This window comes from Solanum stenotomum, chromosome 2, assembly GCF_019186545.1.
Source record: "Solanum stenotomum isolate F172 chromosome 2, ASM1918654v1, whole genome shotgun sequence".
In the NCBI taxonomy this organism is placed as follows: Eukaryota; Viridiplantae; Streptophyta; class Magnoliopsida; order Solanales; family Solanaceae; genus Solanum; species Solanum stenotomum.
In genome coordinates, this window is record NC_064283.1 from 72,378,276 (window position 1) to 72,393,071 (window position 14,796).

Here is a 14,796-nt window from a genome sequence, read left to right on the forward strand (position 1 = left end):
AATAAAAGAAAAACGAGAATAAAAATAAAAACTCAAATAATGATAATCAACCAAGTCAAAAAATAATTTTTGAAAAAAGATCATATATATCCCTACATGAATTTTTAAAAAGTTAAAAATAAAATAAAAATTAAAGTTATATTTTTACTTCCGTATATGAAAATGATATGTGTGAGATCTTTATTGAAAACACTTATTAATTTGAGTGAATTATTACTTTAGTCTCTCAATTATTACCGTCTTAAAACACACCTCTACTTGATTAAGTAATTTAAAAATGCATACTACATGGCATCCACCCACATATATATATATATATATATGAAATTTTCTAATGATACGACATAAACATAAATGTATATATAATAAAAGAAAACATTTAAATAATTAAATGCTACTGAAGAAAAGATGAACTTTTTTTTTAAAAGTAATTTGTTTTCGTACCTTACGCCCTACCCCGCACCCCAACCCTACCTCTCACCACCCTCCCCCAATTTTCTTAAAGTTTCTAAAAAAATATTCTTATGCCACCTCACTGTCTACCCCAACTTCCCCACCACCACCTCTACAAAAAATATTCTCACTCCCTCATGATACTTTTCAAATTTCGAGATTCAAATAAGTTTATCTTTCACTGTAAGTTTTTTATAAATCTTTTAAATATTTTGAATTATCAATTATTATGACTTATAATACTTTTTACGTAGTTTATAAATATATAAATTTCACAAAAAAACAAAAAATGTTACATAAATCGAGACAGAGGGAATATTTTTTCTTATCCCAATTTCACACCACTTACCCCTTCCCCGTCCCAAAAAAAAAAAAATTCAAATAATTTTTTTTTTACTTTAGGCCACACATTAGTTGTTAACAAGAAGTTTGAATTATACCTGAGTTACTTCCCCTTTTTTAGGGAGCTCAAGAACAGGGATGGCCTGAAGTGCTTGATTGTTGCTACGATGTTCTTTGACTTGATCATTTATTCCTTTAATCTCAGCAGCAAGATTCCTAACTTTAATCAGATTGCGTGGCCAATCGAATATCCTTCCCATCGTATTTTTATCTTGATGCAGCTTTGCTTGAACCAGAAATTTATCAATTGCATCTTCAGCTCTGTGCACAGTTTTATGAATTTCTATCACCAAAACTTTCCACTGCTCACTATTCGTGTATCCTAATTTTGCAGCATCATCTAAAAATCCTTTGAGTTGTTGAGCAACTTTAAGTAGATTGTCCAATTCTCCTTTTGCACTTCCAATTAGCTTCGCATTTTCGTTTATTAGCTGCAACAAATTCTCTACCAGAAAATTCACCACTGCATCTGCCATATCTCCTTTCAGTTATTACAAATTTGACAAGTTTTTTTTTTTTTTCCAACTATTAGCTTGTAATGACATCTTCACATCACCACAGCTGTTATATAAATAAAAATAATGTTATTTTAAGTAGACCCAATCATTTTTATAAGTCTCTGTTTTGTATTCTTATTTTAAAATGTAAGTGACTGAGTTTTTAGTTAGGTCTTTGTTTTGTATTCTTATTTTAAATGCAAATAGGCAGGGGCGGACCACGTGCACCAAACAAATGAGCATCCATTAATTCCGACGTAAATTTATATATTTATACAGAATTTTTTCTAAAATGGTTATATTAAAGTATTAGTCTCCAATGAATGAAAAGTATGTTGGGTGCTTTGGAGAGGCATATCTAGAGGGGCTTTTGTGGGTTCACGTGAATTCATGTTTCACTCTCTAAATTATATATATTAGTGTTATATTTTTTAAAAATACTTAAATATAGATGTGTGAATTCATATTTAAAGTACCATATAAAAATTCGATAATAATTGAGTGCACCTCTCTAAGCAAGGATAGAAATTTAAATCTTATATTTATATTAATTTTTTGAGTATCTCCTCTCCAAGTGATTATCGGTAACACTTTTGACGTTTCAACTCATTTTCCTTTATTTTTTTGCTTTAAAACTAGTAATATTAAATATTTTGGACCTATAATTTTAAAATTTAACGATTCATATTAAGAATCTAAAGATCAAAGCGATCAAATTTATATCTTAGTTGCATTTTCTCGTAATAGTGCACTCTAGTGCTTTGGTTTGGAATTGTAATGGTTTCTTCTTTTGATCCAATACATTCTTTATGTATTTACTTTATATTTCATTTAAAATTTTGTTATTTTTTGTGATAAATGATCACTCTTTTTTTGTTTTTTCTTGAGAATTTTTGGCCGGTTAAGAAATCTCACAAGGTTAATTTACTTTTTCTTAGAAATGGAGAGTTTTTAACTATAACATTTAGTTGAACACTTTTACAATGATACTAATATGTAGTTTATGGTAAATTTATGTTTTAAAAGTAAGCACCCCACAAGCTTAAAATTCTGAATTTGCCACTGCAAATAGGGATTTACAAGTCAAACAATAAAATCAAATCAAACTGACAAAGCAAGTCAAATTGAAGAAAAAAACTCAACTTGTGGTTTGGTTTAGTTGATTTAGCATTGAAAGAAAAAACGGCTATTGGTTTGGTTTGGTATTAACAGGCAAAAAAAGTCAAGTTTCTCTATCTCCACGAGATAGTGATAAAATTTGCGTACACACTACACCTTGACCCTGTTTAGTAGGATTTCACTAAATATTAATTATTATTTTGTTAATATATTTTAAATTAATTTATAATTTTCAACGCTTAGATATATTATTCAAATTTGAGATTGTAAATGTATTATTTTGTATTAAATCGAAAGTAATCTACTTCATAAGTATTTTATTCACACGAAAGTTAATTCACCACTGTATCTGCCATATCTCCTTTTAATTGCTTACAAATATGATAATATTTTTTTATTTTTTCAACTAGTTGCTAGCAATGAGATCTTCACATCACCAAAGGTGTGTATAAATAATGTAGTGGAATATGTTGTAAGGCTCTGTTTGATCGTGTAAAACAGGTGTCCTATATGGCATAATACATGTTAGACACAAAATTGTCATTTAGAGTGTCATGTAGGACGAATGTATTTATTTGTTCAATTTTATATAGGTTTAAGTGCCTACTTATGTACACCCAAAGGTAAAGATCACAATTGTCAGGGTCATGTTTATGTATTATATATATGGCCAAACACATACACAACCCCTCAAATTTGCCCTCATTTTTCATTTTGGCACTCCAACTTAGCCTTGTTCCATTTTAACCCTTAAACTCCATTTTTTCTGTACCATTTAAACACTTATACTAATTTTTATGATTTGTTTTTATTTATGTTATTCAATTGCAATTTCTTATTTTAAAAAAATAGACGTGTGCCTATTAATTTTAGTAAAAATATTAAACATTCGCGAACGAACATAAAAATTTTCAAACAATAATATTATTTTTTGATATTTCTCTGTATTTTTGCATGAAAATAAATTGACGAAAGTTCTTTGATTTTCTTTCTTAAACATTCAATTAAATTAAATAACACTACTTATTTATTTTTTCTTATCATCTAGGCTATCTAAATTTAACGCAAGTACTCATTTTTAATTTTTAATATAAATCAATACGAATAAAAAAACTCACCTTCAAAAAGACTCGATTGGCTTTGTTAACAACACTACTAAAAAAAGACTCTTGTTCATTGCAAATAACACTACTAAACAATGTTAAAACTCGACTGACTTTGTTAGGTTGTTGGTGATTTTAAAGAAAGAAAATCAACACAATTTCGTCGGTTATTTTTCACACAAAAATACATAACACTCTTAAAAAGAAATTATTATTTTTTAAAAAAATTATTTTTTTGTTAATTTTTAATTTTTTAACTAAAATTAACTGACACATGTCGATTTAAAATAAAAAGTTGCAATTGAAGAATATATATAAAAATAAAGAAATCATAAAAATAGTATTTCGTGTTAAAATGATACATAAAAATGGAGTTTAAGGATTAAAATGGAACAAGACTAAGATAAAGTGTCAAAATGAAAAATGTGGACAAGTTAGAGGGGATGTATATGTGTTTGGCCTATATATATATATATATATATATATATGGTAGTTAACAAACTGTCAATGGGAAACCAAAAAAAAAGAGAGGTTGTTTGTCGATGGGAAACCAAAAAGAGATGGTATAGTTATTAAATGGGTGGTTCTTGAATATTAAAATATAAAAGTTGACGAACTCTTAGTCCTCGCTATTTATTAAAAATATAGTGACAATAAGAATTGAATTTAAAATCATGATATAAAATTATATGAGATGAAGTTGAAGTTTTGTTTGAATATGTAATTTGGATTTTTAGACACCATCACAAAGTTTTTTTTATAAAAAGTAAAATTGAATCTAAGTTGTAGTGTATAACTCTTTAATAAAATTGAACATGATCAATATCATTAGTAACTATATCATCATGTTTATATTCCCTGAATATTTTATCACTTCTTTGGTATTCTTGAAAAAAAATATATAGATATAAAATGGTGGATATTCTTTAGTAAAATATAAATTGTGGGTTAATATTTGTTTTTAAAAAATATGAAATCATGATATGAAATTCTCAAATTAAATTTTTTAAGAAAATTAGAATTTCAGCTCATGATTTGAAATCATGAGATAGAATTATTTATTCAAATGTTAATTTTTAAATTACGAGATAAAATTATATGTCCAAACACTTAAAGTGACCTAGTTTTTTTTGCAATATACATAAACATGACCCTTAACTTAGCTTCAGCGGATAACTATGACCTCCAACTTTGAATGTGCACAAGTAGACACTTAAGCTTTTATAAAATTAAACAAGTAGACATATGTGTCCTATATGGCATAATACACGTAAGATGTCATGTAAGACACAGATTAACATGTAGGGTGCCATGTAGAACGAATGTATCTATTTGTTCAATTTTATACAAGTTTAAGTGTTTACTTGTGCACACCTTAAGTTAAAGGTCATAATTGTCAACTGACGTTAAATTAAAAGTGTATTATGATTTTTTTTTAAAGTATTTGTTCTTTTTTTAATAGCGATAAGTCTTCACATCATCATGTCCTTTTTGATTCATACTCATAAATGTCTACACACAACTGCAAACACATGTGCTTTCTTTTCACCAGATTGTGGTGGAGTGACAAGTAGTTCTTTATTCTTAATTAATGGTCTCAAATTTGAATCCCTCTAGATAGAGAGTCACCTTTGTTAGGAAATATTTTGTCCCTCAACATATAATTTTTGGCATAAATCTAAATTTAATCAAGTTTTAATATGAAAATCGTAGATCGTGTCAGAAACCAAAAATAAAAAAAATCAAGTAGACGCATCCTATCAGTGTGACAGATCCATAAGTATATCATGAGTGCTTAATTATTTTTAGTTTTAAAATTGCTATATAGAGTGGGTGCTTAGAAAAAATATTTGAATGAATTATTAGATATTGTACACAAATAATAGGAGTAGTGTTTATCACAAAAAGCAATGAGTGGTTAAGCACCCATAGTCCATAACCTACGTTTGCCACTGCGTTCTACGTGGCACCCTATATGGCAATTTGCATCATATGTGGTGTCTTACATGTATTATGTCACATAGAAGTCACATATCTATTTATTCAACTTTATACAAGTATATAATTACATATAAGTATATAGTTACATAAATACTGAATATCATACCAAAGTATATAATTACATAAATAACATATATATATATTAAAACACTAACAAATGTGCAATCTAGTATTAATGTAAACTAAATATTTAGAAGTTGAAACTTTGACTACTCTATTTTGATTAAAATGTATGTTAAATGTAATTGATTAACAAAATAATTTGTTTCTACGTACTTTTATTTTGAATATACATTTCTAAATGTGTATGTGTTACCATGATTCAATTGAGACATTTTCTAAATTGTCGAAATCATAATACTCTATCATATGAATATATATTAGTCAAAATTTAACAAACCATGATTAGCATCATACCGCAAAATATCAAAATCAAACTTCAAAATAGTGAACCATACCAAATTAAATTAGTATGATAATTATAAAATAATTTTAAAAACAAAATACCTAAATTATCGTATCAAAATTTCAATTACCATATCATATCATACCTTGCCTACCCACCCCTACACTCCACGCCTTTGTTGGAAGAAAAATATAAATGCAAATCTTATATGTTTAACTTATAAAGTTCTTATTTAATTTTCAATAAATCAACGTCCAAACTCCAACTAAAAAGTTTGAAAGGCCACGTGATAAATGTTTATCCACTTGTCTATATCACTTGCTAAAAATTATATTTAGTGACGATTAATTAATAATAATAATAATAATTTAATTATCGCTAAATATATATATTTTTAACTGTAATTAACATTCTTTGTTACTATTTTTAAAGAAATTTTATAGCGATTTTGAATCTAATTACAATTAACTAATATCGATTAAATTTTTTAATATATATATATTAAAAGTTGTTTTTTATGGTAGTTAACAAACTGTCAATGGGAAAACAAAAAAAAAGGTAGAGTTATTAAATGGGTGGTTCTTAAATATTAAAATATAAAAGTTGACGAAGTCTTAGTCCTCGCTATATATTAAAAAATAGTGACAATAAGAATTGAATTTAAAATCATGTAATATGTACTAAGATACATATTACAGATGAAAGGAAAGAAATTGAATTATTAGAACTTAGCCTTTTAGATACAGAAGAGGTAGAAAAAAATTACAACTTAATAAAAATAAATACATGGCTTTACAATTTTAAAAGAGGATTACAACATATAGGAGTAATAAAAAACAAAAAAGATCTGGAAGAAGTAATTTAAATTCTAGATAAACTAGAGATAATCGGAGAAAGACCCTTGAGGCATTGGAAAGTCAATCACATAAGCTGCAGACTAGACATAATTAATCCAGAATACACGGTGAAAATAGCCTCTATATAATCAACAAAACCGTATATTACTGCTAATATTTCTGCATCTATACTACTCATGTTTCCTTTTTCTTTATATTTTTCGCTTTGGTAGGCGCAAATTTTTATCATCTTTTTTGTCTCCACACTTATTTTTCTTTGTTTTTAGTACTGCTCCCCATCCTTGACTTCCGTCTGTTTCTACTATTGGATAGTCATTTTTTAATGGGAGAGATTAGTCTGGTATATTTTTAACCATTTGTTTGAGTTTTGTACTAACTTTATGTCTTTTGTATTGAATGTCTTTTGTCCATGAGCTCCAGTTGTTGAATATAACGGTCCTGCTACCTTTCCTAGGTCTTTTATAAAATTTCTTGCATAATTTAAAATTCATAGAAACTTTTGTAAATCTTTAGTATTGTCTAGTTTATTTGGCATGTTTAAGACTTTTTTAGCTATATGAGGTTGTAATTTTATTCTTCCATCTCCGATTTCTACTCCTAAGAATTTTATGAGCCTTTTACATAAGTCCATTTTTTTCTTACTAACTATAATTCCGTTGTCTACAAATAACTTAAACATTGTTTGTAGGTGTCTTAGATGTTCTTTAGTATTATTACTGAATACTAAAATATCGTCTACATACACTAGAATAAAAAATTTATAGTCTCTAAAAATATTATCCATTTTTCTTTCGAAAATAGGGGGAGGGGGTGGGGGGGGGGGCTGTTTTTAATCTAAAGGGCATTACTAACCATTCAAAATGTCCTTCTGGACAAGTAAAAGTAGTCCATTCTATACTATCTTCATGCATTTTTACTTGCCAGTATCCGGACTTGCAATCAAACTTACTAAAAATCTTTCTTCCCTGTATTCTATTTATGAGCTCTGTTTTATCTAGTAGCTTATATCCGTCCATTCGGGTGTTATCTTAGTAACAACGATGGATTAACTTGTAAAAACCTAAGGAGGTTGAAAGTCCACCATGGTCAGGGAACCGAAGGACTGTGTATCCCGATAGGCTAAGGAAAAGAGATGAACAGAGTAAAAAAAAAGTAATTTTGGGAAAAATTGCATAGATTCAATAACAACAAATTACTAAACCAGATAAGGAAACCGGAGGAGGGGGTACTGAGTAGGACTTTACAACATATTTTACTAACATTTCTCACCCCAGCATCCACATTTTACCCCAACATCTTTATTTTTTATCAACTTTATTTATATTCTATTTTATTAATATTTAAACGAGTTTTATTATATATATATAATGGTGGAATTTTCTTTAATAAAATATAAATTTGTGGGTTAATATTTGTTTTTAAAAAATATGAAATCACGATATGAAATTCTCAAATTAAATTTTTTAAGAAAATTGGAATTTTAGCTCATGATTTGAAATCACGAGATAAAATTATTTATTCAAACATTAATTTTTAAATCACGAGATAAAATTATATTTCCAAACACTTAAAGTGACCTAGTTTTTTTTAGGCATAATACATAAATATGACCCTTAACGTAGCTTTCACGGACAACTATGACCTCCAATTTTGAGTATGTACAAGTAGACATTTAAACTTTTATAAAATTGAACAAGTAGACATATGTGTCCTACATGACATAATACACGTAGGATGTCACGTAGGACACAAATTAACATGTAGGGTGTCATGTAGAACGAATGTGTCTATTTATTTAATTTTATGCAAGTTTAAGTGCTTAAGGTGTGAGTTAAAAGTCATAATTGTCAGTTGACGTTAAGTTAAAGTCATGTTTATCTATCATGATATTTTTTAAAGTCTTTGTTCTTTTTTTAATAGCGATAAGTCTTCACATCATCATGTCCTTTCTGATTCATACTCATATATGTCTACACACAACTGCAAACACATGTCCTTTCATTTAACTGATAAGGATTGTGGTAGAGTGGTAAGTATTCCTTCGTTCTTAATTAATGGTTTCGAAATCGAGTCCCTCTAGATAGAGAGTCACCTTTGTTAGGAAATATTTTATCCCTCAACATACAATTTTTGGTACAAATCTAAATTTAATCGAGTTTTAATATGAAAATCGTAGATCGTGTGAGAAACCAAAAAAAAAATAAAAAATACACATGTCTTTCCTTTTCTACTCGGCCTCAAAAATGTCCCCTCCAAATAGTCATTGGACGCATAGCCAAAATAATGGAATCCAAGTAGATATTTTAAGGTATAAGACACAAGTACTCTCTAAATTATGATTGAAATTTCAGAGACACATCTTAATTAAACTAAGGTCCTATTACCTTTTGAAATCATTTTTTTTGTAATTTCATACATTTTTTCTTACGTGGCACACTCCGTGACTCCATATAGGTGAGACGGTGAGACGCGTGAGAGAATTTGTGCCTTATCCCATCTTTTAAGGAGTAACATGTGATTGGGTTGAAAAAATGAGTTTATTGTAGTTGGTGAAGATATGATGTTTGTATTTGGCATAAATCATAAAACATAAATATGCATTTTAACTTGATCTCATTTTTATATTTATGCATTTCAATTTTGACAGTTCACGTAAACATTTAAACTTGTATAAAGTTAAATAAATAAATACACATTTTACGTGACAATTGACATCCTACATAACAACTTTATATATATAATTGGTGGTTCTTGAAGATTAATATGTAAAAGTTGACCTAGTCTTTGTCGAAGTCTTAGTCCTCAGTCCTCACAATATATTAAAATAGTGCCAGCAGGAGTACTTTCTTGTTTGATTTGCTATTTGGACACCTCGAATATATATATTTATTTAGGTAACAAAATATGACAAAAATTATAATATAAAAAATTCATGAAAAATCGTATAATTAGCCTCTAAACTAATGAGATTGGTGTTATATATCTATATAAAGTTTTAATCAAGGTACCGAGTGCATGGCACCCCCTCTCTTACACATAGATTCGCCCTGGGCTCTATTAGAAATCACCATGAGCTTCACATTTTAAAAAAATAAATTGGCAACAAATACGAATTTTAATTCAATATCATGGTTCGTTTTGTGACTAAGAAAATCATTAAAATCAATTTGTCGAACTAAAAAAAAAGATATTAAAAAATTAGCTATAGATCAATTCAATATATAACCAAATAGTAATTTTTAAATTTTTCTTTTTTTATGTCCAAAGGACTTATAATATTTCGTTGCTTTGCACTTATATTTATATTTTTCTTCCAAGACTTAAAAGTGATTTTGTTTGAGCATCTCTAGTTGTTGGTAATCCTAATCATATCGAATCCCTTTTTCTTCAATCATATCCTTTAGAGGTCCCTTATATCACTAGTGAAGGAAAATATCACTTGGGGACAATAATTGAGTCAACGATTGTTTAAGTGATTTCTCAATTTTTGAGTAATATATCATATAGATATAGTTTAATATGAATTTATGTGACACCTTTAACTTTCGAAATTCAAATAAGATCTTCTTTAATCATAATCTTTTTTTATTGTATCTTTTAAGTCCTTCCTATCTAAGGTCATTTTCTGTTGTTCTTATAGTTAGATGAAGTTTCATATTCTATCTAATCATCTCCCCTAGTTCTTCGGCTTATAACTACCTCCTAACTCAACCTCTCACACCTTCTCAGTAGTGACATATCCTTATCCTTCCTCTTCACATATATAAAACATCTTAGGCTCATTTTCCTCATCTTTTCCGTCACGAGGGTCATCCCACCTTGTATGTGTCACGATCCGAGTCTACACCCTGGACGTGGCCGACACTCAAGAACCATTGTTGGTCCCCAAGCGAACCCTCATCCTGACTGACTACAAGCGGAAGACTAACTTAAGCATGCAAAAGCTTAAAACTGAATAAAATTCAATAAACTCAATTTTTCAAAACTTTAACTCAATTGAACAACTTAGAATAAAAATAATATATTCAACTCGCCATAAAATAGGCAACTTAAGTCTATAATACATTTAATAAAATAAATGAATAATACAGACTTCTCAACTATACTGACTATCTATGAAGCCTCTAACTGATAAAGATGGAAGTTGGGACAAGACCCACGACATCCCAACTAAACTGAAAAGTAAATGAAATCCTCCGGAAGCAAGGAGGCTCACCATAGCTAACCATAGCTAACTCAAACTCTCAGATGTATCAACGAAGCTCCTGTTGATGATCCTGGATACCTGTGTTTGCATCATGAAAAGATGCAGGCCAAATGGTTCAGTATGTGGAATGTACGAGCATGTAAGGAGAATTCTAAAGCATAACATAAGCTTGAAACTTGATACAAAGAAAACATACTTATCTCTTCTCAAACTTACTCAACTCAAGGAATACTCAAAACTACTCAAGGATAAGATACTCAACTTAGAGATTTGATACTCAACTCAAAGAATACTCAAGGATACTCAAAACTACTCAAACTTACTCAACTCAGAAGTACTCAAGGATAAGATACTCAACTCAGAGATTAGATACTCAACTCAGAGATTAGATACTCAACTCAGAGATTAGATACTCAACTCAAAGATATGATATTCGACTCTGGGTACTCACTTTGGATACTCAACTCAATATAAAGCAACAATACACATGCAATAAATGGAGCGCTTTATAAAACAGTAAAAACAACTTAGTTTGTTAAAGAAAATGCAATAACAAACTCAACTTTACTTATATAATAAAGTAATATAGTTTCCGTGGGAGTTTCTCTAATCGACAACCACCACTATGAGCCTAAGTGGTGATACATCGTCTTGCCCACGCTGCTAGAACTGTCCTATACTTTGCCGTCATATAGAATGCTTAACTTAGTAGATCCACTAGCTTATGCTAAAAGCATCTTAAGGAGTCATCTAAAAAGTATGATCTTTTACTACCCATGATGGCTACATGGTTTATGGAGACGTGAGTTATCTGAACTCAAACTCGTCCCCATATCGGTGCTCAATACTACTCCCAAAATATCTTAGCTCATATGTTTGTAAAAACAAAACTTCTTTCTTTGGTTTGAGATAATTACTCAAAAACTTAGCTTAAAAGCTCTCTTGGAATCGATGTTCCCTTTCTTGCTCAAAACTCTTTTGGAAACCTCAGTTTCCTCTCATCTTAAATGTGAAAACATTTACTCTTGGGAATACTTAGTTCCCATATATCATTTTAAAGAAAATGAACTTTGCTCTTACTCTTTACTCAACTTCAAAGCTTAAGTCTTAAAACAAAGTTAAAACATTTGTATAAGACTTCTTAAAATATGGTTCATGCCGATTTATGGACGTGAACGACTCAATGCAAAGTTTTCAATAACCATAGATAGAACTCAATACTTGGAACTCAAGAACTTCAATGATACTACTCATTTCAAGAATGCTCAACTCAAAGGGTTCATACGGAATTATGAACATGAACTACTCAACTCAAGGACTCAAAGATACTTCTCATCTCAAGATTGTTCGACTTATAGGGTTCATGCGAAATTATGAGCATGAACACTTCAACTCAAGGACTTCATGGGTAACATGAAATAGTGCCATGATTAGAAAATATAATCTCAAAGGGGATTGGGAACTCAATACTCAAGACTTAGAACTTAAAAATATTACCCCTCTCAATGATACTCAATTTATGGAGTCCATGCGGAATTTATGGGCATGAACGATTCGACTAGAAGGTCTACAAACTACATGGAACTCATGTATACGACACTTCTAATTCTCTTACTTACCACCTCAAAACTTAGTTCAAATCGATAGTTGATCTCAAATGATTCACAATTGAACTCAAAGGCTTTCTTGAACTCTGCTTTTAACTTTCTCTTGAATGTGAATTATGAATTCAAGAGTTACGGTTCATGATATGAAGGATCTAGGTGATGGTGTACACTCATGAATACATTCTCCTCACTCTCATTCTCACTTACTTGAGTCTTGAAACAAGTTACTAGAAGTTGTAGAAGACTTCACAAAAGGACTCAAAGGGACTTTCTTAGAACGTTCAAAAGAATTCTCAAAACTTAACTCTTAACTCTACCTTGAATTTCAATTGTGAATTCAAGGTTATGATAATGTTAGGAATGATTTTAGGTGTTTAGAAGTAGCTTAGAGTAGTTAGAATCGAAAAGGAGTGAAGGTACCCTTCGAAAGAACTCAAACGGAGCAACCAATTGCAAACTGGACATGGCAGGTGACCCTGGGGCTATGGGTGGCGCGGGGCGCCAGCCCCTAAACTTCAAAGCATACTTTGGGGAGCACTGGCTAGCGCGACACGCCAGGCCCCAACCCAGAAGACCCGACGAAATTATTTGCTCATTTTCTCACCCTATTTCGCCTAAAATCGAATGGTTTCTTCCCCAATCACTTGGATTCAATTACTTAACATAAGTACACTCTAATCTACTCAATACTTCCCTAAAAACACTCACTTTAATCTCAAGAAATCATCAAAACCCCAACAAAACAAGATTTAGAATGAACTTCAAGAACACCTATCAAGAACTCATTAAGAACTCTAATCCTTCAACTTTAAGAACAAAATTGCGCTGAAAATAACATGATTGGCGTGTGGGTGAACAAACCCAACACTATGGAAGCTTGCATACATGAAAGAACCAACTTCTTGCAGCACTTGAAGGAAAATCTTGAGAGATGAACCCTAGCCTTAGCATTTCTTGAATTTCTTGAGCGTAGAATCTTTGGAGTGGATGAGAGGGTTTTGTTTGTGAAAACTGATTTTCTATTCGTTTAGAGCAATTTAGATGACCTCCTAAGGGTTTTTAGGACTAAATTACCCTTACATGAACAAATAAAACGAGCTGGGAGTTGGAATTATTTTTCACCAGGCAGTGAGGTCCGTATTGGCTCCGCGTCGCGGAGCCATCGCGGAGCTGCTGCCAGGTTTGTGCATCATTAGTAAATCAGTCATAACCTTTTACTCAGAGCTCGGAATTTAGCAAACTCGGTGGCGTTGGAAAGAGGACTCGAAGGGCTTTAATTTTCTATCTTGTATCTCATCTAACTCATCCTGTACTAGGAGTTATGGTCGTTTGAAGTCAAGCAAATTGATCCATTGACGGATCGTATTCGTCACTTCTACTCCCTGAATCCTCGGGATCAGAATTTACTAGTTCTGGTTCTGGTTCTGGGTTTGGGTATTCTTGTACAACTTCTTTAGTCTTTTCACTGAGTAACTTGTAAAGAGAACTTTGTATTAATATTCTTTCGATCTTTTTATCTTTTTATCTTTTTTTTCTTTTGAGTAGGAATCCTTTAGTCTTTTTGTTTGTCTCCGTTCCTATTGTGGTTATAGTATTGAAACTTGCTGGTAAAATTCTCACACTTTTTGGCAAAGTGTCAGCCATAAATGGATTTGATAAGTCATTACCCGTTACCGTTTGAACAGGACTAGCTATACCCTTAGCCGATACAATAGCTCTTTCTACATTCTTTGGGGAATGAATACCCGTCTTATCCATTTTGGAATGAGATGGAGAACTCTTTTGTTCTTTAGGATTGTTTGGTTTTTGTAATGGTATTGTCTGGTTGATATCAAATTGTAAAATCTTTGTTCTTTCTTCTAGGACATGAACATGTTGGGTCAATTTTTTTATTTTTTTTTCGAGTCTGTCAATATTTTGATTTTGTCTTCTAAAACCTTATGTCATTGAAGAACAATGATCACAAAATATGATTTTGTCTATGTCTTTCTTAATGTTGTACTGTATGAACGGGCTTGTGATTTGTCTTAACGATGGGCTTATGAAATAATTTGGCCCCAAAGTTCCTCTTGCATAGTCTAGGGCTTCGTTTAAATCATCGAACCCTTTGAAGAGGGGTGTGGGGAAGTCTTTTAAAGAATCTA

The 14,796-nt window shown here is 30.5% G+C and overlaps 2 protein-coding genes, 1 long non-coding RNA gene and 1 pseudogene across 5 annotated transcripts in view; 2 read left to right on the forward strand and 2 right to left on the reverse strand.

Annotated features, from left to right (window-relative positions):
- The window catches only part of LOC125854278 (putative late blight resistance protein homolog R1B-23), a 154,632-nt gene extending 153,268 nt beyond the window's left edge, over positions 1–1,364 (reverse strand). The window contains exon 1 of the mRNA XM_049533775.1: positions 894–1,364. Within this exon, the coding sequence (XP_049389732.1) occupies positions 894–1,331 (438 nt within the window). The 5' untranslated portion in view covers positions 1,332–1,364. The remainder of the gene's footprint in view (positions 1–893) is intronic.
- Positions 1–14,796, forward strand: part of LOC125856277 (putative late blight resistance protein homolog R1B-23) — a 107,614-nt gene that overhangs the window by 34,774 nt on the left and 58,044 nt on the right. The gene's annotated exons all lie outside the window — the stretch shown is intronic.
- LOC125854286 (putative late blight resistance protein homolog R1B-16) overlaps positions 1–14,796 on the reverse strand; it is a 55,107-nt pseudogene that overhangs the window by 24,934 nt on the left and 15,377 nt on the right. The gene's annotated exons all lie outside the window — the stretch shown is intronic.
- LOC125854313 (uncharacterized) overlaps positions 1–14,796 on the forward strand; it is a 77,075-nt gene that overhangs the window by 23,720 nt on the left and 38,559 nt on the right. The window lies entirely within an intron of this gene.